The 24,362-nt window shown below is 42.9% G+C and overlaps 2 protein-coding genes across 5 annotated transcripts; one reads left to right on the top strand and one right to left on the bottom strand.

Annotated features, from left to right (window-relative positions):
* The first annotated feature begins 9 nt into the window (after window positions 1–9).
* prkaa2 (protein kinase, AMP-activated, alpha 2 catalytic subunit) lies at window positions 10–10,696 on the top strand. Of its 3 annotated transcripts, none has more exons than XM_069699163.1 (10): window positions 10–191; window positions 1,293–1,434; window positions 2,592–2,685; window positions 3,512–3,656; window positions 4,517–4,604; window positions 4,928–5,152; window positions 5,818–5,980; window positions 7,189–7,527; window positions 7,615–7,741; window positions 8,695–10,696. In XM_069699163.1, the coding sequence occupies exons 1-10, from the start codon at window positions 92–94 to the stop codon at window positions 8,943–8,945; spliced, it is 1,674 nt and encodes a 557-aa protein (XP_069555264.1). In that variant the 5' UTR covers window positions 10–91; the 3' UTR covers window positions 8,946–10,696. The 3 variants fall into 3 exon arrangements, with proteins under 3 accessions (XP_069555264.1, XP_069555266.1, XP_069555265.1); XM_069699165.1 differs by having other exon boundaries at window positions 56–184; XM_069699164.1 differs by lacking the exon at window positions 10–191 and adding an exon at window positions 306–541.
* Window positions 10,697–12,428: 1,732 nt separating this feature from the next.
* LOC138621253 (FYN-binding protein 1) lies at window positions 12,429–24,059 on the bottom strand. 2 transcript variants are annotated; one of them, XM_069699161.1, is made up of 21 exons: window positions 23,836–24,059; window positions 22,177–23,336; window positions 21,892–22,061; window positions 20,779–20,979; window positions 20,400–20,691; window positions 20,180–20,307; window positions 19,870–19,910; window positions 19,746–19,780; window positions 19,421–19,589; window positions 16,566–16,725; window positions 16,267–16,390; window positions 16,116–16,150; window positions 15,945–16,029; window positions 15,783–15,817; window positions 14,932–15,001; window positions 14,722–14,793; window positions 14,606–14,625; window positions 14,480–14,513; window positions 13,986–14,094; window positions 13,426–13,900; window positions 12,429–13,380 (listed from the first exon to the last, which is right to left on the bottom strand). In XM_069699161.1, exons 1-19 carry the CDS (start codon window positions 23,842–23,844, stop codon window positions 14,001–14,003), a joined length of 2,934 nt encoding a protein of 977 aa, XP_069555262.1. In that variant the 5' UTR covers window positions 23,845–24,059; the 3' UTR covers window positions 12,429–13,380; window positions 13,426–13,900; window positions 13,986–14,000. The 2 variants fall into 2 exon arrangements, with proteins under 2 accessions (XP_069555262.1, XP_069555263.1); XM_069699162.1 differs by having other exon boundaries at window positions 19,882–19,910; window positions 23,836–24,057.
* Between the last annotated feature and the right edge of the window lie 303 nt (window positions 24,060–24,362).

Here is a 24,362-nt window from a genome sequence, read left to right as displayed (position 1 = left end):
GTGAAGAGAAGTGCCCCGCCCCTCCGTGCGCTCCACAGGCAGGCAGCGCAGCCACCGCACCGAGCGAACCCAGCCGTCGGTAACGGAGAAGATGGCAGAGCGGCAACAACAGAAACACGAAGGCAGGGTAAAGATCGGCCATTACATCCTCGGCGACACGCTCGGAGTGGGGACATTCGGCAAAGTAAAGAGTTAAGTCGTGTTTTTGTGTCATGCCGAGGTTAATGTGTGCGTTTGTGCTTTACACTTGGAGGAGTTTATGCGGAGTATCGGTTGCCGTGTCCCCCCCCCCCCCCCCTCTCTCCCCTCCCCTGAACGCACAGTGTTGGAAGTTACCGGCGGTCCGTGAGCAGTTTGCGTAACGGGGAGGTTTAACGGCGGCGGCGGCCCGCATAAGACGCGTAGCGGTGCTCCGTGAATCCGACGGCTTCAAAGTCAAATTCCTCCACCGAAGCCCCTCTCCGTGTCCACCGGTGTCGGCTGTGGCAGGTGTAGCCACCCGGGGGACAACAGAGACGCACACCCAGACTCGCATTAAACGGTAGAGCGATTTAAACACGGGAACCGACGCCGCGCGGCGGGAGGTTTCTTTCGCCCCGTCTCACGGTAAAAGGACGGCCGGAGCTCGCGGTTTGACCCGCCGTGTGAGAGACCCTCAGCCGACATGAATGTGTCCAAACGCCGCTGCTGGCTCTTGATGTGTTATCCCGTCGCCAGCTAAGCTTAAGTGCACGCTAACCTGAAAAAGCACATTGCGGGATGTTATCTTGGTTTTCTTGGCTCGTTTCCGGGCTCTCAGCGTGACCTTGCGAGTTTAACCCCGTCCTCAACCCCCGCCTGTTTCCTGCGTGCGCAGTCGGAGGGACGCGTTCGCTTAAATCACGGCTACATTTGAAAACGGGCATTATTTCACCACGTACCTACAGTCTGTGGTAATGTACAACATGGCAAGTAGCGGGAACGGAGGGGAAATTCAGTCGTGTTGGTTAAATGCCAAACTGAATCCAAATTTGGGAATGATAATAATTGTTTAATGGGAGGGGGGTGCAGCTGCAATAACAGCTGGTTTCAGAGCCTCAGGCAGGCAGATTGCTCCAACACCACAAACAGACATGTAGGGACTACAGAAGGGCCACAAATTTTTTTTTTTTTTTTTTTTTTTTAAACCCATCTTATGTGGAAGCCAACACACTGCAGGTCTCCAAATCAAACCTTAACCCTTTACTCTGCCTGACTGCCTGTGTATATAAGCTTGTTTCATCTCCTTGATGAATGTACTCTGTTGTTTTTAGTCGGTGAGCATCAGCTGACGGGCCATAAAGTGGCTGTAAAGATCCTGAACAGACAGAAGATCCGCAGTCTAGATGTCGTGGGGAAGATCAAACGAGAGATCCAGAATCTCAAACTGTTCAGACACCCGCACATCATCAAGCTGTAAGTGGAGAAAGACGACACATCCCTCTACCAGACTGAAGCGTGTCGGTGCTGACAGAGAGATGACTGTTATATTAGTGGCTGCTGTAACGTGGGCTGTTTTGCTATGCTGTGTTCTCTGTGTGTGGTGGCATGCTTTGCTTGTTCCTGTTTGTTTACTACAGCTGAGCTGCACTGAGCATGAGCAAAAGGCTCCCAGGAAGTAGAGCGCGCACACACACACACACACGCACGCACACGCACACACACAGAGGCTTGGGCCTGTATCAAGAAATCTTCTCTTGTTAATACAAATCTCCAGTTAAGATGGTACAGGTTGCTGTAATTCCTACATGCCTAAATCCCTCCCTCATCCAGGTGTCTTGTCTCTTCGTAGGGGTTTTCTGTGACTTTGTCTTCCCTTTTCTTTTTCTGTCTTTCTGTCTCCCTGGCCCAGTTCTCCTTGTCAGTCCACGTCTGCCTGTATCTCTCAGCAATCTCTGTTATTTTTAGACCCAGGGTTAGGGTTAGTCCACTAAGCGATGGCAGATATGTGAGCCCTTGGGTCATGAGCTGGAGTGCTGTTGAGCTCTGTCAGAGACATATACATGCATAAACACAGGCACAAACACACGTATATTTGAGGTCCACAGACAGTCCACTGGCACTGCTGCACACAGTATCAGTCATGGACGCAGAACTGATCAAAGCAGACTTTGTAACACACTGATCATGTTTGTTAAATCTGCTCAGAATCAGATGAAATATACAGAGTTTCTTAAATTGTCCACAAGCACTCTGACTGTTAAGATGATCGAGAAACGTGTGTGTGTGTGTGTGCGTGTGCGTGTGCGTGTAAAATGGGAAAGGAAAAAGATTATGATTTGTTTTGTGCATCCGACTGAACAGGAATCAAGTAGAATGTGATGATGTGCGGAATCTCCCACGAGCAGCCATTCATGAGATCAGGGCTGCAATTTAATATACCTGACCTTTATGAAAGGAATGCTGACACTCAGCAGCCCTGTAGTGCAGCCCCGCCTCACCTTTGTGTCTGCGTGCTTCTGCTGCGCATGTGTTCATGTAAATAAATATAAGTAGCGTTTTAAAGTACATATGAGGGATGGGATGTGAAAGAGGCTAATAAATATGTATACAACTGTGTGTTTTTGTTTTAGCTATCAGGTGATAAGTACACCCACAGATTTCTTCATGGTCATGGAGTATGTGTCCGGAGGTGAGCTGTTTGACTACATCTGCAAAAATGGACGGGTAAGACATCTTATTGATTAACTGAGTGGTCACTGAGTCATCAGAAAGTATTTAAATGATCTCAGGCTCCCTAAAGACGGGTCTGATTGGTTAAACAGTAATGACAGTTGCAAAGCGATTGCTGTTAGAGTGTGTATATATATACCGCGTCATGTGAAACACCAGTTAAGGATGGTTCATTAGATCAGGTTTCTCCTATACTTTTGCAGTAATCAGTGCAGTGCTAATTCCACAATTAGCCGAGTACATTTACTCCTAACTTTATGGTGACATGACATATATGTATTCTACCTCATTACCTCGTTCCCCAGTGCTTTAACTTCAAATGTAAGCTTCCAAGTGATGCTCTTTTAAAGGGATATAGTTTATATTTTTTTTAATAAACACTTGTTTCACTCCAAGATGCATCGCCATGCAGATGTGGAGGATTCTGCATCGATGCAGTGACAGAACATAATCACAAAAATCTATAGCCGAGTGTTTACATAGGCTCTGCTCGGGCAGCCCGCTTTTATAAATTAAGACCTTTGTTTTACTCTTTTCAAACAAATATTTGGTCACAACCCTATTTAAGTTGTCTGCACCTCAGTAACTGAGTGAGACTGCTCCGTGCGCAGCCACCAAGAGAGCCATCTACCAATAGCTTGTAGTGAAGGAGCATCTCTCAAATGTGGCATCGACCAATAGTCGTCAAGTGAGGCGATGAGGGGACATCTGCAAATTGTAGCTACAGAAAATAACGTGGTTTACACTCTCCCCTTAGTCTCAAGAAGAGAAGAAATGATCTGTCAGGCCACAGTCCAATTATGTCCATTGTGTCTTTCAGGTGGAGGACACAGAAGCGCGTCGTCTTTTCCAGCAGATTATCTCAGCTGTAGACTACTGTCACAGACACATGGTGGTCCACAGAGACCTCAAACCTGAGAATGTCCTGCTGGACGCCAGTAAGAATGCCAAGATCGCTGACTTTGGTAAGATCCCAAAAGAACACAGTTGAAGCTGATTGTATATTTAAAACGGGATTTGTTCAGTGGGGAAAAAGAAAGCGAAAGAGGCAGAGTTCGTGGTAGAGAAGAGGTGAAGCGCCAGGAAATGAGACATGTAAAGATTCACTTGTAGAAAATCACCATCCTGCACCTTTTAATTTTATTGTAAAATAACGATACATTTTTCACTGACTGGAACTGCCTTGCTCTTATTGTTTGTGGCATTAATTGCTCTTTCCTGACACAAAATGCCTGATGCAATATGACCATGAAAGAGAGCCATTTTTTCCCCCCCAAAACAAGGGCCTGTGTGCACAGCAGGGTGTGTGAGGTGGAGAGACGTCCCTTGGCAACGGCCAGGTCTCATATCAGGTCTGGCAGGAAGCCTTGAGACCCGGTGTCATCTGATAGGGAAGGAATTGAGGCATGGTGTGGCAGGGCTGTGCAGCAAGGGAGGGGTTTTGGCTGTGAGCTAAAAGATAGTGGTGAGCAGAGAGAGGGAGTGTTAAGGGAACGGGGAGAGAAGATGAAGGGAAGGTCAGCCCATCGCAGTGTCTGGTGTTTAGTGTTTGGCAGAGGCCCCGGCAGTCGGAGCGAGGCTCATCCAATTAGATGAGCTTTGTGATTAGATCTTAAGAGTATTGTTGGGTAAAGGAGGATAAAGATCTCAACAGTGTCCACAGTATGGGACTCTACTCTCCCTGCTGGGCCATGTTCAATTTAACCTGTATCAAAGAACCACTAACAGTAACATGATCACAGCGGACTCTCTCTTTTGTCTGCGTTAGTGTCAGAATAAAGACAGAAGGATGCTCATGTGTGCTTGTGTTGTGATTGGCCAACAGGACTGTCAAACATGATGTCAGACGGGGAATTCCTGCGAACGAGCTGCGGCTCACCCAACTATGCAGCTCCAGAGGTCATCTCAGGAAGGTGTGTCAATATGAGAAATCACACATATGAGCAAGGGTTTTTCTGTATAACTGAATTGATAGATTGTCAGTCGCGAATAAAGTGGCAACCCTCTCTGTTTTTGTCCAACCAGTTATGTGAAACTGAAAGATATTCAGTTTACAATGGTAAATAAATTTAAAAAATAATTCATAATGGAAACGGTTCCTAATATTAGTATTTTTACTAATAAAATAATCTGCTGATCATTTTTAATGTGAATCACATTTTTTCAGGATACTTGTTTTATCAGTATTGTATACTTTTTGTTTGTTAAGTCTCACACGTGCTCATCTTTCCATCAGGCTGTACGCAGGTCCAGAGGTTGACATCTGGAGCTGTGGCGTGATCCTGTACGCCCTGCTGTGCGGCACGCTGCCCTTTGATGATGAGCACGTCCCCACACTGTTTAAGAAGATCAGAGGGGGCGTCTTCTACATGCCCGAGTACCTGACCCGCTCTGTGGCCTCACTGCTAATGCTCATGCTGCAGGTGGATCCTCTGAAGAGAGCCACCATCAAAGACATCAGGTACTCAGCCCACTCTGTGCACTCTGTACAGGCGCCCTGTATCTCCTGTGTTAACATCTTTTTTTTTATTCTTACTATGGTATATTTCCCCTCAAATATAGCAATATATACAATTACTTAATATATATATATCAATATAACAAACATGGGACATCAAAAACAATATTGATTTTCATGGTTGCCACAGAAGATGAGAAATGATCTGAGGTAGTCGGGTTGGACACGGCAAGAAGTTGTAAAGGCCACAGTTTAAAATTAAATCCAAATTTGTTACGGTCAAATGTAAAATAATTGTTTAAGGACTGACATGAAAGATTGTTTTGGCTTCAGTTACCACTGCTAAAGGTCAGTAGCTGAACCAATTGGTATTTCACAGCTTTATTTACCTCCCTCAAAACAGCATTATGTGTTTGTATTACAAACTGCAGAACATGTTAAAGTAAATTCAGTGGTGTGTGTCTACACCCCCCCCCCCCCGACTACCTCTATAAATGTAAATCTCCTCCATCTGAAGTGTATTTACACAAACAGACTACAGTGTTTGACAGCCGTCTCACTTCATACAAGTTTAAAAGCCACATATTCTGACCTCTTGTAGCTGATAACAGCAGCATTATATTTGAGTTGAAGTGTTTGAGTTGGCTGACGATGCTGTGTTCTTTCAGGGAACATGAGTGGTTTAAGCAGGACCTGCCAGGCTACCTGTTCCCAGAGGACCCGTCATACGATGCCACCGTCCTGGATGAAGAGGCCGTCCGGGAAGTGTGTGAGAAGTTTGAATGCACTGAGTCTGAGGTCATGTCCAGCCTCTACAGTGGAGATCCACAGGTACACATTTCATTTTTTTTAAGAGACCATAAAGCACTTTCTCTTGTTTATTAACTGTAATTGTTCTGATATCAAATCTATACTTGACAGGATTCTGGATATATGCACAGTATGTTTTTTTTTTTAAAGTATAATTTCATGGACATCTTTGGGGTCACATTCAAACAATATTAAATTACTTTTTCAGTAGCGTTTGTTGATGATGTTGGCATTTCTTTAGTTACTGCTGTTCTTGCTGGTAATAAATAAAACTGTTTGACAGATTGAGGAAGTGTATTGTCCCCTATAATCAAGCTTAGTTTGTGCTTCTTATAATTGTCAAGCCTAACACTGTGTGAGTTGGTGAAAATAAGCAGTTATTTGTGGGTTTGACTGCTGCTAGAGTTTTTGTAGGTTTCATTAATCACAAGGCAGTGTTTCCTGCAGGTTGAGAATTTACTTGTGATGGTTGGTGGCACGCTGTGCGAACAATTTGTATGCAGTGACTCATGAAGTTTAGAGGGGGAGAGTGTGAGGGTTATTTTCTGGAGCTAAACTAAACACCTCACATGCTGAGTATCTGTATTCGGTAGACAACAATTTATTTTATGCTCTAAATGCCTCAGATGCAGGTTGACATGTGCTAGGCAGTTGCGCACAGAAAAGCCTTTAGTCCCCAGTCACTGCAGTGCACGCAATAGGCCGCTCTAATGTGAGATTTATCTCATCTAAAACCCAGACACGCAAGACTACGCCAAAACCTAGAGTACGGCTGGACCGTGAATAGCATGCTAGAGCGTTTTTTCTTTTTTTTTCAGTCTCTGCTGCGTTTTGTTGTCATTTACAGTCGGGCTAGTTTCTCTCCTCCCTGTGTTTTATGAAGGGCGGGGCTCAATCCCAACAACAACAAAATGTAGCGTTGAAGAGATGGATAGATGAAGTGAGGGTAACATTACTCAAATTGACAGCAAATACACTCATTAACATTTCTGTAAGTTCAACAAAAGAGCAATAAAAGCCAACAAGATAATCAACATCGACCCCAAGCAAAAAAATACAAAAGTAAAACAAACAAAAAAACGTCTTAAACGGGTTGTACTTGGGCAGCAGTTAATATACCTGGGAGTCGCACCCAAATAAAGTCTACGTGTGGGAAACACTGGAAGGTCTGTTAGCTTCAGTGAATTATCTCCTCAACTTAACTGTCTGCCCTCCCTCTCTTCCTGCAGGATCAGTTAGCAGTAGCTTATCACCTCATCATAGATAACCGGCGCATCATGACGCAGGCCAGCGAGTTCTACTTGGCATCCAGTCCTCCGCAGAGCTCCTTTATAGAGGAGGGCATGCCGCTGCCCCCCGGGGTCAAACCCCACCCGGAGAGGATGCCTCCGCTCCTGGCTGACAGCCCCAAGTCTCGTTGTCCTCTGGACGCCCTCAACACCACCCGGCCTAAACCCCTCGCAGTGAAGAAAGCCAAGTGGCACCTGGGTATCCGCAGTCAGAGCAGACCCTACGATATCATGGCTGAGGTGTACCGAGCTATGAAACAACTCAACTTTGACTGGAAGGTAACCCGATATGTCTTATACATACTCACATTTGTACATCTCCAAATCTGTCTACATACAAACTAGAGCATCTGTTCTGTGCTGTAGGTAGTGAATCCGTACCATCTGAGAGTGCGGAGGAAGAATCCAGTGACGGGCACCTTGGTGAAAATGAGCCTGCAGCTCTACCAGGTGGACAACAGATCCTACCTCCTCGACTTCAAGAGCATCGATGGTTCGTTATAAACAAAACAGATTTCAGAACTAATTCATAATCAATACATTTATCACTGCAAAACTGTCGTCTAAGGGAAAATTACAACTTTAGCAAAAACAATGTTTTCAAAGTTTGTAGCTAAAAAGGTTGACAAATAACAAACTTTATACTACAGATGTGCATTTCAAGCAAAAATACCATTCAATATTTGCTGGGATCCATTCGGCTATTATTTAAAGACCGTGTCTTAGACTTAGAATATGTTGACTTTATCTGTCAGAGTTTGCACTGCACCTCTTTTTTGTTTAGTTCCACACTGATGTACATTGATGTACATGCTTTATTGGTGCCTGGCAGGAACATGGCATTCTTCTCCTCCTTTTTGTTCTTTAATGGTGGTTGGCAAAAAGCTTTTAGGTGCACTAATGCCACCTTCTGGTGGGAGTAACACATTACTATCAGGCACTGGTAAAAAGGGAAAAAAGTCAAGGTGGTAGTCCCATAAACTATTACATTTTTTTTATTTTGTAATGACGAATTGGAAATTCAAAAATCATGACCCATCCCCACTTTATACATAATGAAGAGGACTACTTAACTAACAAATATATATGTATTTTCAAGAGATTGTTTTTAGGCACGTGTTGCTGCAGATCAGGTGGATGAGTGCACTTTGGTACTTGCTTTAGCATTTTAGCCAGTGCAGACCACCTCATAAAGAAATGCAAGAGCTAATAGCTGTTTTTTTGTTTTTTTTTTTTTTAAACAATCAGGTCTGCAGTAATGAGTATGACACATATTTAACCAGCTGCTGTGCTGAGATTTGTAAACTTTTGCACACAAAGTGATACGATGCAAATTATCAGGAGTAAAGCTATCAGACATGAAATAACAGCAGTATAACTATATAAAACAGCTTACCTCATGAACTACTCGCATAAATCCTTCTTTCCCTGTGCTTCTGTGCTCAGATGACATTATCGAGGCCATGGGCTTTAAATCGGGATCGTCCACGCCTCAGAGGTCGGGCTCCACCGCCGGTCTCCACAGACCCAGACTGAGCATCGACTCTGCGAGCCCAGCGTTCGATCTGCCCCAGCTCAGCTCCTCTCTCCCGGGATCCCTGTCCGGCAGCTCCCCTCTACTCGCCCCCCGTCAGGGATCACACACCATGGACTTCTTCGAAATGTGTGCCAGTCTGATCACCACGCTTGCGCGCTGAGGCCGGTCGACTCCTCACCTCGCTGTAACCTGGGCGTCAGTGGGGTTTTTAAAGCTAAATGCAGATGTGGGATATTGGCAGTGTAGATGGTTTGAAGTGTCTTCCTCTTTCTGTCTCCTCTTGTATCTCTTCCAGTTGTATTGGACTGGAAGGATGCTCAACTTAGATGAAGGAGAGGGAAAGAGAGAGGAGGAAAAAAAAAGGCAGATTAATGGCTTATTTTTTCTTGTTTTGACAGTAATTGGGTCAACGTCTCGGTGTTCAAACATCAGGCACGGAGCTTTGAAAACTGATCCCGGGACTAGAATCTGTGAACCAGTTGAGGCGAGAGGTCGCAGTTCACAGTCGTGTTGGAGTCATCAAAGTTCAAGTTCACCATCACTCCTCCCACAAATACCTTCAATCTTATATTAACTGCTGAAATGTCATCACCCTCAATGGAGGGACTTCCTGCTAAGTTCCTCCCAGACACTGATCAGAGGTCAGTTTTACATCTTATATTTTGATCGTGGTTGTTAAAACTGACATCAGATCTGTGTCTGAGGGATCATTATGACATGTAAAATTCTATTTCAGGTTTTATATGAAAAAGAAGCTTTTGTTTTCCATATATCCTATTTATATTACAATCGTAGCTGAAAAGGTTGACAAAGATATACCAAATAACAGACTTTATACGTCATGAAGATGATTATTATTCAGATATCAGATCCATATTTATTTTTGAGAGATTGTTTTTTTTAGGCACTGTAGTTACAGAATATTATTTAAGCACTGCATCAACAGAGTTTGAACCTGATTTTTGAATAGATTGACGATGATTACTGAACCTCGAGACACAGCAGGATGGTTGAACGATGCTGACTGTGTTTCATTTAGTGGTGAAGATAGACGCACACCATCTCACACCAGTTTTTACAACCACTCTGCCATCAGCACGCACATATCACCGTTTTCTTCTCATGCTGGCATTATTTTATACATTCAATAACTCGCAAATATGCAACACACACACACACACACACACACACACACACACACACACACACACACACACACACACACACACACACACACACACACACACACACTCTTCCACTCGAGTTCCTAACACATGACAAGCTGAGCAACTGCTGCTCCCCCATGCGTGCACAGAATGTAATTTTTTGGAGGACATGAGGAGGACGCACATGGCAGGCAGTCACATATGCAGTAAGCTGAATAACCATAGATGTCTTTAGCTGTTTATAACAGGAATGGTGATGATTTTTATTCTTCTTTTATAACCATACTAAACTTTTAAGTTTTAAAAAGATGCCAAATGTCCCTCAGAGATTGGCGCCAAATGTCAGGTCTTGTACTTAATTTTACTTTTATGCTTTTATTTAGTGTATTATTTAGTAAGCTATGTACAATACTCAGCCCTCTGTCTATTCTTTATGGGAACAGAAAAGGTGATGACGATGGAGGAGGAAGAAAGCTGGCAAACTCCTTTTGAGATGGTGTGTATCTGTTCCTCCAGGTGCCTTAAAGAATGCAACACAGTAATTCTGTGCATATTTGTACGGAGAGTGTGTCGGTGGGCCGGTGTGTCTTGTTTTCTTCCTGGTTTGTTTCGAGAATCTTTGGGAGGTCAGAGTTGGTTGAACCATGATGGTTCAGTGTACTGAAGCTGTCTGAGCTGTTGTCTGTTTGGTTTAGCTGTTGCTGTCTGGTCAGTCTGCACATTAAAACTTGTTTGCTGAGGCCAATAGTTTGCAGATTTGAAATCATTTGCATATTGCACCACACAAACTCCAGTGTACTTGCTGTCTCTGGTCCGCATTATTGAACGACACGGTTTCATTACTTTTAGAAACGTCCTGCATCGTCCTGTCAGCTCGTACCGTGGTGACGTCGTGTATCGCTGTTGTCGTGTGTCATGTCTATTCTGAGTGTAAAGTGAAAGCTGGTCCTGCTCATAAGAATCCTCTTCTCTCCTTCTGAGTTGTTCTCTTGGTTTACAAGCCCTGTGGTGGTTTTGATGGAGAGTATTGGACTGTTGCCTTTCTACTGTTCGCAGTAAAACACAGGTTGGAGGGACAGTAGGACCCATTATGTAGACTGCTGTCACAAATACTTACAAAATAGTGTAAAAAAGCCATTCAGAAATAAATACTGATATAAATCAGTACAGTGAAATACTGTAAATAAGTGAAACAATATATTTTGAAATAATTCAACTTCAACTCTATGAAATCTTGTTAATTTTTATTTTGATAGGCTAGTTGTGTGTGATTGGCTGAAGGGAGGGAGGCGGGGGTTTGGGGAAGCCATATTAAGCGTAACTGATATGTGAATGCTGAAACAGCAAATGGGTTGAGTTGTAATCGTTCAATTATTTCAGAGTTTATCGGTTCATGTACATATTGTTTATTTCAAAATGTCTCATTTATTTATTTAATATTGGCCATGTTAGAGGTTCACACACTTGAGTCTAGACTTTGACTGTTCAGTTGAATCCATGTATTTAACTGTTGGACCTACAGTTTGTGTCCTTTTGTTGGTCTGAGATTTGAGTTTGTTGCTCTGCTCTGTTGTCACAGTGGCTCTGAATCATTTGTCTTTGAAATGGATTCAGTCATTATTTTGCCTTATGATAGCACTTGTGGTTGAAACAGTGGAAGCCACATTCTTTGATACTCTGCTGAAGCCCTTTATAACACGAGGAGTGTTTTTACGCCTGTGCCTGGTTGGCTGTTCTGTCTGTGACGGCACACACCGATTGGTCTTTGATGTCGGGGAGAAATTGCGTTCCCTGCTGCAAGACAGATGCAACCGATCTGAACACTAATCCACTCCGCTCTTTGTCAACCGTTCCACGCTATCGCTGCGTTTGAAGCGACTCGTCCTTTGTGTAGAGAGCGACTGCGGTCACACCAGAATCATATCTGGGTCGTTATGCATTTCTTTCCGGTACTGCTGCTCCACGACACCAAACATGTATCAGTGACGTGCACTATCCTGCAGCAGTCATGGGTCAGAGTTAAAACCTCCTCTGATATAACCAGTATTTACTGTCAGGTGTAGTACTTTACATTACAACTGTATGCAACTACCAGTGGCATGTTCATCATGTAAACTCCACTGTGTGTTTAGAGCTGGAACACATGCCAGAGGGCCTCATGACACACAGGCTTTCCGTGTTGTACCAAAGTGAGTATTTTCCAAATTTGCAAAACTGTGTCACTGTTTAACTGTAGTGGGGCTCTTATGATCAGTGTAACCTTAAATACCCCCAGTGGAGGTCGTGTGCGTGCGTGATATGGGTGCACACTGGGTATTGTGAATGCGTACATGGGTGTGTTTCTGCGTGTGTGTATGATTCTGCACCATCTCTGTCCTGATTGATTGGGGTTTGGATTTCTGTTATTATGCACTGCATGATATTGCTGTTATGATTTGCACTTTAATGAGTATTTATTGAAAAACAATAAACAAACAGAAAACAGAAAGACTTTTATTCTGAAGTCAATTTAGAGCATTTATGCACTCTCACTCACAAACACACAGACACTCACACTCATACTTACACACACACACACGATTATTTTTGTGTATTTTTTTTTCCAAACTTGCACGAACTTACATGAACATGATCTCAAGAGATCATCACACTTCTTTCTATTTCTGTAATACTTATTCATCAGTTTATGGGAACGTGTTTGAGTCGGAGGCACAGAGAAATGACACGTGCCACACACCAGCTCCACAACAAGCCAAGAAAACTAAGTTGATGGAAGATGTTTCCCTCCAGAAGCTGCAACTGAGACCAACACCGAGCAAACGGCACGAGCAGAATTCTTAAGGTAGATATTTCACCTTTACCTCCATGTTGCCAATTAAAATGAAATCAAAGATAATATGCTCTTTTAAATACTATGACATGAGCAGTGACGTCATCTCTTCCACAATTCACGATGGGCTTTAGAAATATAATCGTTAACAAAATCATAAAGTAGAAAAAGATGCTTGTTTACAAATTAAAAACACAATAATACAAACACTTAGAAAAAAAAGACAATTATCAGATAAAATGTTGTTCTGTTACTCAGCGTCCTGTAAATGTTCATGCAGAGGAGGAAATCAATGAAAATAGATTACAAGTGGAGTATAGCTTTCTAAAAGAAAGAGTGTTCGTAATTATTACTGATGACTAAATGACTATGTTTATTTGTTTATTATATTGCTATTTAGTCCTTTGCTACCAAAACTGTAAACTCTTAAAAGCGTAGGACAGAATCCATCCAACTTTTGACACTGGTGTATGGAGACTAAGATAAATTATCAGACACTTGTACTTTTTTTTTCTTTTTTTTAGCTGTAATCTAACTCCTAACTGTGGATGACTTTTTAATCCTGAGGAACAACCTGGTGGAAGAAAGACTATTGATTACTGGACATGTTCAATGTCTGTGTCCTCTGTTACCGCTGTCTGTACTCTGTGTCTCATCCTGAAAAATACTGTCGTCTGAGCAAAGTTTACTTTTCCCATGGTCCTCCACTGATTTCCACCACTTTAACTAAACTTTCCTTTTTAAGTATTTGCACATGAAGCATTTGAAGTTTCCCGACAAGAGGCTCCAGGGTGACAGTACCCAGAAAGCCTGCGTGTGTCTGCAGCAGCTTGTACAGAAAGTCCTGGGATCAGCAGTCCACCTCAGTCCACAGTTCAAAGTCACTTAGAGCCAAACTGTCCCTCAGTGAAACCAGGGAGGGCTTCAGAGAGCAGCAGATTTCCAGTTGGTGTTGTATCATTAGCTCATCAATCATCATACTGATCCATAAATGCAGTCATCAGTAAATCAGGTCATAGTCAAGAAGATGAAGTCACAGTATCAAGTGACTGACAGAGATCACAATGTGAAGAATGGCACATCAGACGAATCCCGATCTGCCTGGTGAGTTTTGTTCGGCTGATACAAAACAGAAAAACAAAGAGCAGGTCAACAACACGCTCACAATGATGGACAGCGAAGAGTCCCGGGGGTTCGTCCTCACCTTGTTGTATGATGGTCACTCCACCGTCAGGTCAGCGTACAGGTCAGGAGGAGGTAAAATTAGCAAATTAGGATCAAAATCTATTTCCTGTGTTGGACTGGCTTCAGGCCTGTGAGAGAAAAAAAAAACAGATTTGAGAAGATCCTCTTCTCCAGAAACGCATCACTGTACGAGCTGCCATGATGCCTCATGCACCAGCAGGTACAGAGAGGGGTGACCTGAATATGACTCCGCTGATGGAGGGTAAAGCACATTAGAGGGAAATCACTGGCTCGTTGTCTGACCAGGACACATGGCAGCTTTACTTCCTGGTAGGACAGGAGTGGATTTCCAGTCCATCTCACTTTCTCTCAAACGCACAAAATAAAACAGTCGCTCTTTTCATGCTTAGCAGCCCATTCCAGGCAAAAAGGAAGGAAACCTGTCGGTCTACAGGTCAGACAACATGCTCGGCATTTTTCCGTGTGGGTTGTTTTTATTGTTTCTTTACTTACGCGTGAACTGCTTCTTCCTTCTCAAGCACAGGAGCTGCAGTGGAACCAGGAAGTAGAGCTCCATTAAAAACAACTCATCAAACACATCAGATGCTTTATAAATGAGATTTTTCAGTCGTCACTTACTCATCTCTGGTTCAGTGATGCTGTGAAGAATAGAAATAAAAGCGAAAATTAAAACCCTTAGTGTGTGTGTGTGTGTGTGTATGTAGCTGGGACACATGTCTATGTTTCTTGCCTACCTGGCAGTTGACTCCACAGGTTTTGGTGAATGGAAAAATGTTGCCAGCTTCTGAAGTGCTTCATGTCTTGCTCTGATATCAAGACAAATACACATGTACAGTATTCCAATACTATGCTTATATGTGTGTGTGTGTGTGTGTGTGTGTGTGTGTGTGTGTGTGTGTGTGTGTGTGTGTGTGTGTGTGTGTGTATAAAGCAGGTGAACTCACTGGATATGGGAGCCATTGGCACTGATGTCACTGTGATTGTGCTGGTGGTTTATGCTCAGGTCTTTGTTTCCTATGAAAGGAAATAAGCAAGACAGATAAATTAATAGATACTAGTTAATACACTGTAATAACACAAAATAATCCTTTCTCAAGTCACCAAACCTTTGAATTGTCATCACACATTTGAATAGTTGACAGCTTTCTGTTTAGACAAACAACCTGCTCATCTACAGAGTCGCATAGCAGTGATTCAGCATTTAAAGTAAGCTAGGCTGACAGGTCAAGATATTAAAAATGTTAAAGACGGTAATGTGTTGTAATTTCACCCGCTATAAATGACAAATACTAACTTTTTGTTATTTTTATTCTGTGTTCCAGTCGTCCTGGAGCTCAAACATTTACAATCTGCTCGGAAGAGTATAATCGCTCTCAAAGTCAGATCTTCGACTGGGGAACTAAAAACAGTGTCCTGCACACTGACTTCGTATACATCACCAACTAACTTTCCCACCACCTCTGAATCTGCACCTTTAAAAGCCCATGTGAACGCCACACGCTGCTTAATGGGTTCACTGCTTGTATGAAACTTATCTAATGCAAACCATCAATATGCTTGTGGTATCTTTGTTTATTGTATCTGCACACCCTCATCCAGATAACACATGCAAATGACAAATGTCACACTTCTTTGCGAGTTGAAAAATATTGTGATAATAATAACTGAGCTTGAGGTAATATGTGTTTTTAAAAGCTGTTAGAGTATGTTGAATGTTTGCTGAGTATTAAAACTAGACTGTCAAAGGGCTTTTTGTGCAGTTTTTGAAACGGACACAGACGATGAGATGTCTTACCCATATCTGGCTCAGACAGTGTCCTGGTGTGTCCCCTGCAGAGGTGAAGACATTGACAAAACAATGCTCAATGATGAATTAATCAGTGTAGCTGTGGCGGACAGGTGTCCATCTAGAAACTAGCATACATCAAAACTGAACATCAGAATAACATTTACTCACATTTGAGCGAATGGATCTGCAGTTCCAGAGGAAGGGGAGAGAGGTTCATCATCATCATCATCAATGGGCCACTCCTCACTGTCATCTGTGATTGAACACATCAATATTAAAGTACTGCTGCAGAATCTAAATATATTGCTGTAATCATGAGTGACAACAGGGAGTACTCACAGCTTTCTGCTGAGAGGGGATAGTGGTTTGAGGTCCTGAGAAAAAGACGCAAAACAGATGCTTATCCTCCTTTAAAGTTAATAATAATAATGAGTAAACGTTTGCATGTGTTAGCCTGTCGTTGTGTGTGTTCTCTGCTGTGAGCACACACCTGCTTCCTGTGCTGGTGACCTCTGCTTCGATTGCATTGCTGTTGGGCTTGCAGGTAGCTTTCTTGCTGAGCTCCAACATCTCGTTGATGTCCAGCTCCAAATGATCCACAGCGATGTAGCCGTCTGAAACACACTCACAGCGTCACTGACAGCAGCATCAGCCATCACCGATTGAGCTACACAGTACTTTTTAAAACAAGCTTTCTTTATTTGTTTCATCAAACTAATAAAACTCTCCCAATTTCGAATGCATCATTTTACCCTTGAGATGAGCACACTGCTGATTCTTTTAACTCACAGTTGTTGCTGCCGTCCCTGGCCAGCCACTTCCCTTTGGGGCAGTTGGTCGTTCGGATGATGCTGATGATGTCTCCGCTCTTGACGGGCAGATCGTTCTTACGTCCCTTTGTCGTCACAGTTACTGTTGCCCGGTACATGGCGTCCTCCTGCCCTGTGAGCTAACGAATACAGAGACAAGTTAACACATGTCCCCATATGTCCACACAACAAATAACAATAAGCGCAATGCTGCAGAATGATTTATAAAAGAAAACTAAGATATAACAAATCTGTACTGCCATTAAAAAAAAATCCATCAAATTAAAAAACAGTGAATCAAGTTCAAATGAATTAAAACAACAACAAAAGAAACAAATTATTCACATATAAAAAGCACAAACAATGACACGATGTGGAGCTAGGAATCTTTAACTAATACGAGTAATAAGAAGCCTTTTTAAAAATGTATATTTTATGAAATGATTTAAAAGAGTTTGTTTCTGATTCTGCAGGACTCAAGATATTCATGCAAAACAGCAAAATCTCTTTTGGCCTTGAGCTAGATCCCAATCTCCAATATTACTAAGAGCTATGATCTTAAAATCAACCCTAACACTGGCATGATGGGTGATGCGATCTTGTCTCTTTGAATTAATTAAAAGCTGAGCAGCAGTGTTTTGAAATAGATAAAAGCGTGATGTTGATTTTTGGCTTATCCAAGAACACAGCAAATCGAAATAATTAAGACGTTATTGTATGAGAGCATGTGACCTCAATATCAGCTCATTTTAAAGATGCACATAAGTTCAGCTAACATGACTGCACAACACTGTTGACTTGATCACTATCAAAAATTACGCCCAGATTTCTCGTGATCAGTTTGATATTTGCTGACAAAGGAGGAACATATACAGTGACTAATTCATTATTTTCATTTAACCCTCAACAGGACAAGACCAAAAGATTTCACAATATTAAGACAACCCAAAGTGGAAGAGTAGCCAGAAGGGCAGTAAAAATATCTCAAAGTAAAACTAAAAGTTAAGAGAATTCCTAATTAAAATCAGAAATATGCTTTGAGATAAAAAAAAAAAAAAAAAAAAAACAAAGGGGCCTTGCTTTTTGTCAAAAGGAAGAAAGCTCCCAAATGAGTGTGGTTTACCTTTCAAATCACAGCTGAGCTATGTCCACCACAGGCTTGATGTTGAGGGGCACAACCATGCTAACTCATCAATAATTATAAAAACAAAAGTAACTGGTTTGACATAACAAAGTTGACTGCGTTGGTGAATAAAGACAGGAGAACTGTCCGATTCATCAAGAGAAGAGCCGAAAGGCTTTGCACTGATTAAGATATTAAAATTGGCTGTGTGGCTGTTTTCACACTGCAGGAGTCTGTTATCAGTAGAGACAGAGATATACCTAACAAATGGTAAATGATGACGTTATAATGTCAGACGTATTGTTTATATGTACAATGCTTTCTGTAGAGTGAGATAAATATGACATTAATCTCTTAATCCAGAGGGGCTTTACTCTTAATGACATTAGCTGCTGTACAGCGAACATACAGTTACTTTTAAGAGTTTTTTTTCCCTGAAAGCAGCTGCATTCAAATCGACGCAATGAAAACAGTGAGAGTGAACCACAACAGTTAAGGTACACAAAACAGTGAGCTTAAAGACACTAAAATACTCTCTCGAGTTGAGAAATTGGATGTAGATGGATTCATTTTTGTAGGTTCATCACTAAGAGCAACCTCCATGTACTTAGTATTGTTAATATAAAATATTGATTATGAACTGGATGGCGTGCTATCATCTGGCTTCAGTATGAAGTACTTTCCTTTTCATTCTGCTATACAGAAGCTGATAACAGCGTGCTGGCAGTCATTTCTTTATCTCGTTGTCACAGAAAAACAAAAAGGCAGATATCTTGTTTGCCATGAGACTTGCATGCCTGACTCAGTCCACAGTGACCAACAGCATCTCCACGTAGTCAACAGACACCTGCTGACTGCCACTTGGCTTTTATCAACAAATTTGTGGCGTAGCTAATTTGGTGGGCGTCATGTGTCCTCAAATGAAAATGGGTCACACCCACATCCGCTGAAGAGATGAAAGATTTATTTCTTTGATTGATTGATGGAAGTTATGAAACTAAAATATGGGACACCTGCGAGGTTGCAGCCGGGCTAATCTTCTCCTTAAAAGCCGAGCACTGATCTAAATGTTATCTCGAACAGAAAAACACGAGGGGATATCTGCCTGTGCTTGGCCTTGATTTAAGTACAGTCTGATGCACTGATCAATAATGGGTGCTCCTTAATCAGACTTTTTCTGTTCAAATCAGTGTTGTGTACACCATCAGTGCAGGAACCATCTGCCACAGCCCTCCTGATCTCTGATAAACAATATAAGCAATAAGAGGAAACAATCTGTTGTTTTCTTGTGATAGCGGGTTGATTATCTCGTTGTGTCGAGATAACAAAGCTCCTTTTTGAGAGATGACCAAATAATTAACTTGAGATCTTGAAATACCCACAACCAAAAAAAAAAAAAATGCTAGTGTGACCTTTCTAGGCTTCCGTACTGCTACACAAGAGACACTGATTAAAAAAAAAAAAAATCAACTCTGGAAGGAATCTAATGCACAAATAAAGAATAGTCCATAGATCTTCTGTTAGAAATATCCCCAACAATAAAACAAATGTTTACACAGATTCCATTTAAGCCTGCACATGTTGCTCAGCTAAACTCCTCACTGGGAGGAATGAATCCAGACAGGTTTGTATGCCAAGACGCACACCCCACCCTCCCCCGCTGCGACTACACCTGCCATACCTCCCTGCTCTGTCAGAATAGCATCACTCACATTGAATTTCTTCTTCAGCTCGTTCTCCTTCTTCTCTCTCTCTTTCTGATCTTTCTTTTCCCGCTCCTGTTTCTCCTTCAGCTCCTTCTTCTCCTTTTCCAGCCGCTGCTTCTCTTTCTTTTTCAGCTCCTTCTCATCCGGCCCGTCTGCAGCGGCTTTCTTGTCGTTCCTGTGAAAGAGAGAAAGAAGGATACAGTCCTGTTTGAAAGGGACTCCTCGCAGCGTGTTTAAATAGCAGAGCAGATTACGAGGGAAACAAAAGCAAACCAAACTCTCATCATACAGGGAGATAAGTGAAGAAGTGGGGAAAACAATAAGGCCTTACTTGCTGAACCTGCTCGTCTTACTTTTCTCTTTAATCTGCAAATGCCAACAAAGAGATAAATAGTGATTCATTTTGAGTGAAATTATGATGCCTGTCATGACAAAAAAACTAAATAAATTCTCACAAAGCTGCTCACTGTTTCCGGTGCTGCCTCAGCATATGGATCTGTGGTAAAAACAACAACAACACAAACAGTTACTTACAGAAACAAAGGTGTGCATTTATTTCAGTCAAATTCAAATATAAGGGATGCTGCATTGGTGTTCTGTAGAATTGTATAATATCTGCCTAAAAAAAAATTAAACAGTGCTCAATGGATGAGGTAGATGTATAAAGATCATGCAAGGATGCTAAAAGTAAATTTAATTTCTTCTCTAAATAACTTTGGCTTAAATGTAAGAATTCGTTATTTTCTAGTAGACCTCAGTACTTACTCTTTGGGGCTCCTTTGCGTTTCTTGCCACCATCAGTCTTTCCTTTCTTTTTGCTGGCAGACACACTGACGTCCTCATACACGTTTTCTGTGCTCTCATACAAACCGTTGTCTTCTTCTGCTTGAGGCCTGCGTGTGACCAACAGCAATTAAAACCAACTTCTCAGAGATGAACAAGCATATCAAAGTAAAGGAAGTGGGGCTGAGTTTGCACGTCGTACTCTGCCATCGGTGGCGGGTCTGCAGAAGCAGGGAGGGAAGACTTGGGTGGTGGATCATCTCGGTATTCGTCTCCAAATACTGGCTGTGCACGGATCTCAGTTCCTGGAACAGTTATCCTGTTACTGTAAAACTCTGTCAGGTTCTGCCTGTCTGGAACCTCTGGACCCGTGTCCTCCTCAGTCCCCCACTCGGACGCCGGCAGAACTGGAGAATGAGCATCTGAGACAACATCCTCAAACTCTGGGACGTCGGTGGTGTCTGTCTCTGAACAGTCATGGGGAGCCGGGATCTCTGCATATGAAGAGCAAAATAATATTAGATAATGAACAACTTAAGTTTGGCTTAAACAAGTTGTGAGAGTAACGGTGGTGGTCGCACCATTATCTTCCACAGGCGGCGGGAGAGGGATGAATTTACTCAGGTTGACAGAAGGAGGTCTGTCAGGCTTCTCTGGAGAAGAACCCAGAGACTCCAGGTCTGGGAGGGTCTTTCTGGGTGGAGGGGGAGGAACCACCAGCAGCCCTGGGAGAGCATCGGACTCCTCCTCAGTGATGCCTTCCAACACGGGAGAGGCTTGTCCTGCAAATAATTACATCACATCAATCCTAGTGTCTGACCAGTAGTGGGATTTAAATGTATAGTTTTCTAACCTCCAGTTTGAAATTAAAATCAAATAGACATTTAACACAGTCAGTCAACAAAACTGCAGCTGAACCACCTAAAGGAAGTTTTCAAATGCAGGAAGGGAGTGAAGACGAGCGCAAGCGGAGTGGAAGAATTTGATTTGTGAGGAAACCAAACCAGTCAAACACACTGTGGAAATTGTTGTGATAAATCAGAAGAGCTTAATAAAATAAGAAAAGAAAAGCATGCTGTTGCTTTTCATTTTAAGGAGCTGTAAAACACTGTTGTCTAGAATTAACCTAAATACTTGTATTAACCTAATTACAAAACAAACTATATCTCTCCTCACTTCAACTCCAGCTGTTCTGTAAAGCTTTATTAAAAAACAGAAAGCATTAAAGTATCTTATCTATTTAAACACCCGTATGCACAATTCATATATTTTGAGTAAATGAAGTCTCTGTCAACACAAAAGCAGACTCGCCGCTCATTGAGCTTCGTTTAACAGACAATAAACTGTTTGTCATCGCAGCCTTGTCATAGCTGACATACCTCATGCAGTTATGCCCTGCCTGCTGCTCAGTTGTTTCTGGCACAGAAGAAGAATGTCAGGACTGCTCTCGTTGTGTCTGCTCCTTCAAACCAACACCTGAGGCAACCTCGCGGCCCAAACCAAACTATACATACCAGCTGAAACCCTACACTGACAAATGGTGCTCTGCAGATCTACACTCCATACCTGAAGTCCTGAGGAGGAGATAAGTTCCTCTGCTCTTCATCTTAAAGTAAACAGTGAAAATCCACAGGAGTGCAAGAGGCAGAGAAGAGAGCAGAGAGCCTGACCGTGATTAGAGGAACTGGACTTACGGTGGTCAATACCGTTCACTTGTGGTGGTTTCGATGGGAGGGCGTTTCCTGCTCGATCCTCATAGTCAGTGGGTGGGAACTGTGGGAGAGCCCAGGTGGAGCTCTGAGGAGGGGGTATTTCCTCAGGTGGGGGGGTGATGGAGTAGGACCGGGTGGGGTTTGTCAAAGGGCTGAGAGGAGATAAAACATCACATATTTCAGCAGCGTGTTATAACAGTATAAATCATCAAAACATGTCCCTTCATAGATCCTGGAATAAAACTGTGTGATGTTTGTGTTGTTTACCTGGTGCTCTTCTTGCGTGCCTTCTCCAGAGCACCCATAATTCTCGGGTCGGCTGGAGGTGTTCTTTTTCCAGGGCTCATGTCCTCCGCCCTCTCCAGGGCGGAGAATGCCGAGATTGGACGCTCAGCTTTAGGAGACGGTGGAGCGGATGGAGGGTCTTCAGCTGGAGCAGGAGGCTTCTCCACCGCAGCTATAATTACAGCCTCTATATCAGCCTCAGTAACAATCTCAGCCTCAGGAGGTGATGGTGATGGAGCAGAGGCCTCTGGAGGAGGAGTTGGTGCAGTGATGGGTGGATTGGGAATAATTCCATTCTTGCTAGTGGGTCTGGAAACAGGCAGGGCAGGATTTTCTACCTCCAGCGAGGTTTCACTCTCTGGGGTTGGGACTTCAGGTGCTGGAATATCAGGAATAATGACTGCAGGTGGGGCGAAGTCAGAAGATTCAGGGATGGTGAGGATGGGTGGGGTGATTTCAACTGCAGCACTGGAGTCAGGTAGGGTGGGGATGTTTTGTAGGAGGGAGGGTGCTGAGATTTCAGGCTTTCGTGTTGCGTTACCAAAGTCAGAAGTCACAGGGATGAGTGGAGCCGGTCCAGGAACACCCGTGCTCGGGGTGTCTAGAATCGGATCCACGAAATCTGTTTTTAAGGACTTCTTGAAACCAAGCAGACCCTTCTTCTTCTGTGTTGTGACTTTAGGTGGAGGCGTGGCGGGCACCAGCTCTGCTGTGATCTCCTTCTGTGCTCTAGGGAGGACCAGTGAGATTTTCTTGTCCTTTCTGTTCTCTTTCTTCTGCTTCTGATCCGAAGAATCTTCAAGCTTCTCCTTGCTTCCTTTCGCCGCCTCGTCTTTACCTCCTTTCAGTTTCCCCTCACTCTTGTCTTTTCCCTTCAAGTTGGTCGGGATGAGAAGCTTCTTGCTCTCTTTTTCTTTCTTGAAGACCACTCTGGGGGCAGCAGCTGTCTTCCTTTCCATGGTTTGGTTGATGGAGGTGAGCAGGGAGGGGCGGGCTCCTGCAGGGAGGTAATGAGTGGGGCTCTGTGGAGGAGAGACGACCTTTGGTTTCTCCAGGAGAGCAGGTGTGATCTTGTGCTGCTTCAGGAGGAGCTTTTCATCCTGGAACTTGGCCATCAGGGCCTTAAAGTCCATTGTGTCCCCCTGATGAAAGCATCACAGTGTAATCGCTTCAGGTGGTGTCGGGCAAACACACTAATCGTTTAACATGTTTGGCATCACAAAAAAATGTGTCACTTATTATCAAAGGGGGTGTAGTTCTGCTCTCATGTTTACCAGGTGAGAGAAACGATGGAAGTGTAAGAAAACAAAGTGACTGATTTTGTTTATATGTAATTTGCACATCAAATATTCTGCCTTTCGGATGAGCAGAAAAAGCAGACAGACCTGATTTGTGGTGGTCAGCCGAATTCATGAGTTTTCAACAGGCAGGGCGTAACTTGTGTAATCACTGTCGTAAAGACACTTTACACACATTAACTCAGTCTCAGTTTACTAATTATTTACGTGGTGACAGTTGATAATCGATTATGACACAAAACAAACTCATATCTACCAACACATCACTAAATACCTTTATAACATTGGCATATAATTATCATAATCCTATGCGGAGTGATTAAGATATCATAGGGCAACGTACCTGATCCATTGTGTGTTTCGGTGTCAGAAAAGGACAAAAAACTCCTTTATCAAGTTGATTCTCTTCTTCAGGCTCTCATTCTGTGTCCAGTCAAAATACACCATTAAATACACTATAAAGAAAACGTCAACCACGTTAACAGACTTGTTCCGACTCGCTGCGTGTTTCCTCTCTGACCCAGAAGAGTGTACGTCCCATGCGCGCAAGAGATGGTTTCAGTGGTGGAATGAGGTCGAGTCGTCTTTTAAAAAAACAGCCGGGCTCGTCAAACGGGTCCGGCTGAGCTGTGAACTCAACACCGTGACTTTTTCTTCCTGTGCTTCAGGAATGTCGCCCAGCTGGCACTGCGCGTGTGCGCACAAAAGTGAGTCATTGTCATGAAACCTGGTAGTTGAAATATTTCTCCTTAAAGACGTTAATTTTATTGTGATTTTTTTTTTTTTTGTATATATAAGTAAACCTCTAATCTCCGAAAAGCAGTGTGTTTGAAGATGAGGTATCCAGGTAATATAATTGTATCTTATAAC

Source organism: Brachyistius frenatus, unplaced genomic scaffold, assembly GCF_029030835.1.
Source record: "Brachyistius frenatus isolate BFR_SWC_R1_liver_20210118 unplaced genomic scaffold, ASM2903083v1 Contig_29, whole genome shotgun sequence".
In the NCBI taxonomy this organism is placed as follows: Eukaryota; Metazoa; Chordata; class Actinopteri; family Embiotocidae; genus Brachyistius; species Brachyistius frenatus.
Note: the sequence above shows the minus strand (reverse complement) of the source record. Positions and strands in the feature narration are given on the sequence as shown.

Coding starts and splice junctions, on each gene's coding strand:
- prkaa2 (XM_069699163.1), top strand. CDS start 92: ATGGCAGAGCGGCAACAACAGAAACACGAAGGCAGGGTAAAGATCGGC. Junction 192..1,292: donor GACATTCGGCAAAGTAAAGA/GTTAAGTCGTGT, acceptor TGTTGTTTTTAG/TCGGTGAGCATCAGCTGACG. Junction 7,742..8,694: donor CGACTTCAAGAGCATCGATG/GTTCGTTATAAA, acceptor TTCTGTGCTCAG/ATGACATTATCGAGGCCATG.
- LOC138621253 (XM_069699161.1), bottom strand. Junction 19,590..19,745: donor AAGACGAGCAGGTTCAGCAA/GTAAGGCCTTAT, acceptor TCTCTTTCACAG/GAACGACAAGAAAGCCGCTG. Junction 15,818..15,944: donor GCAGATCCATTCGCTCAAAT/GTGAGTAAATGT, acceptor TCACCTCTGCAG/GGGACACACCAGGACACTGT.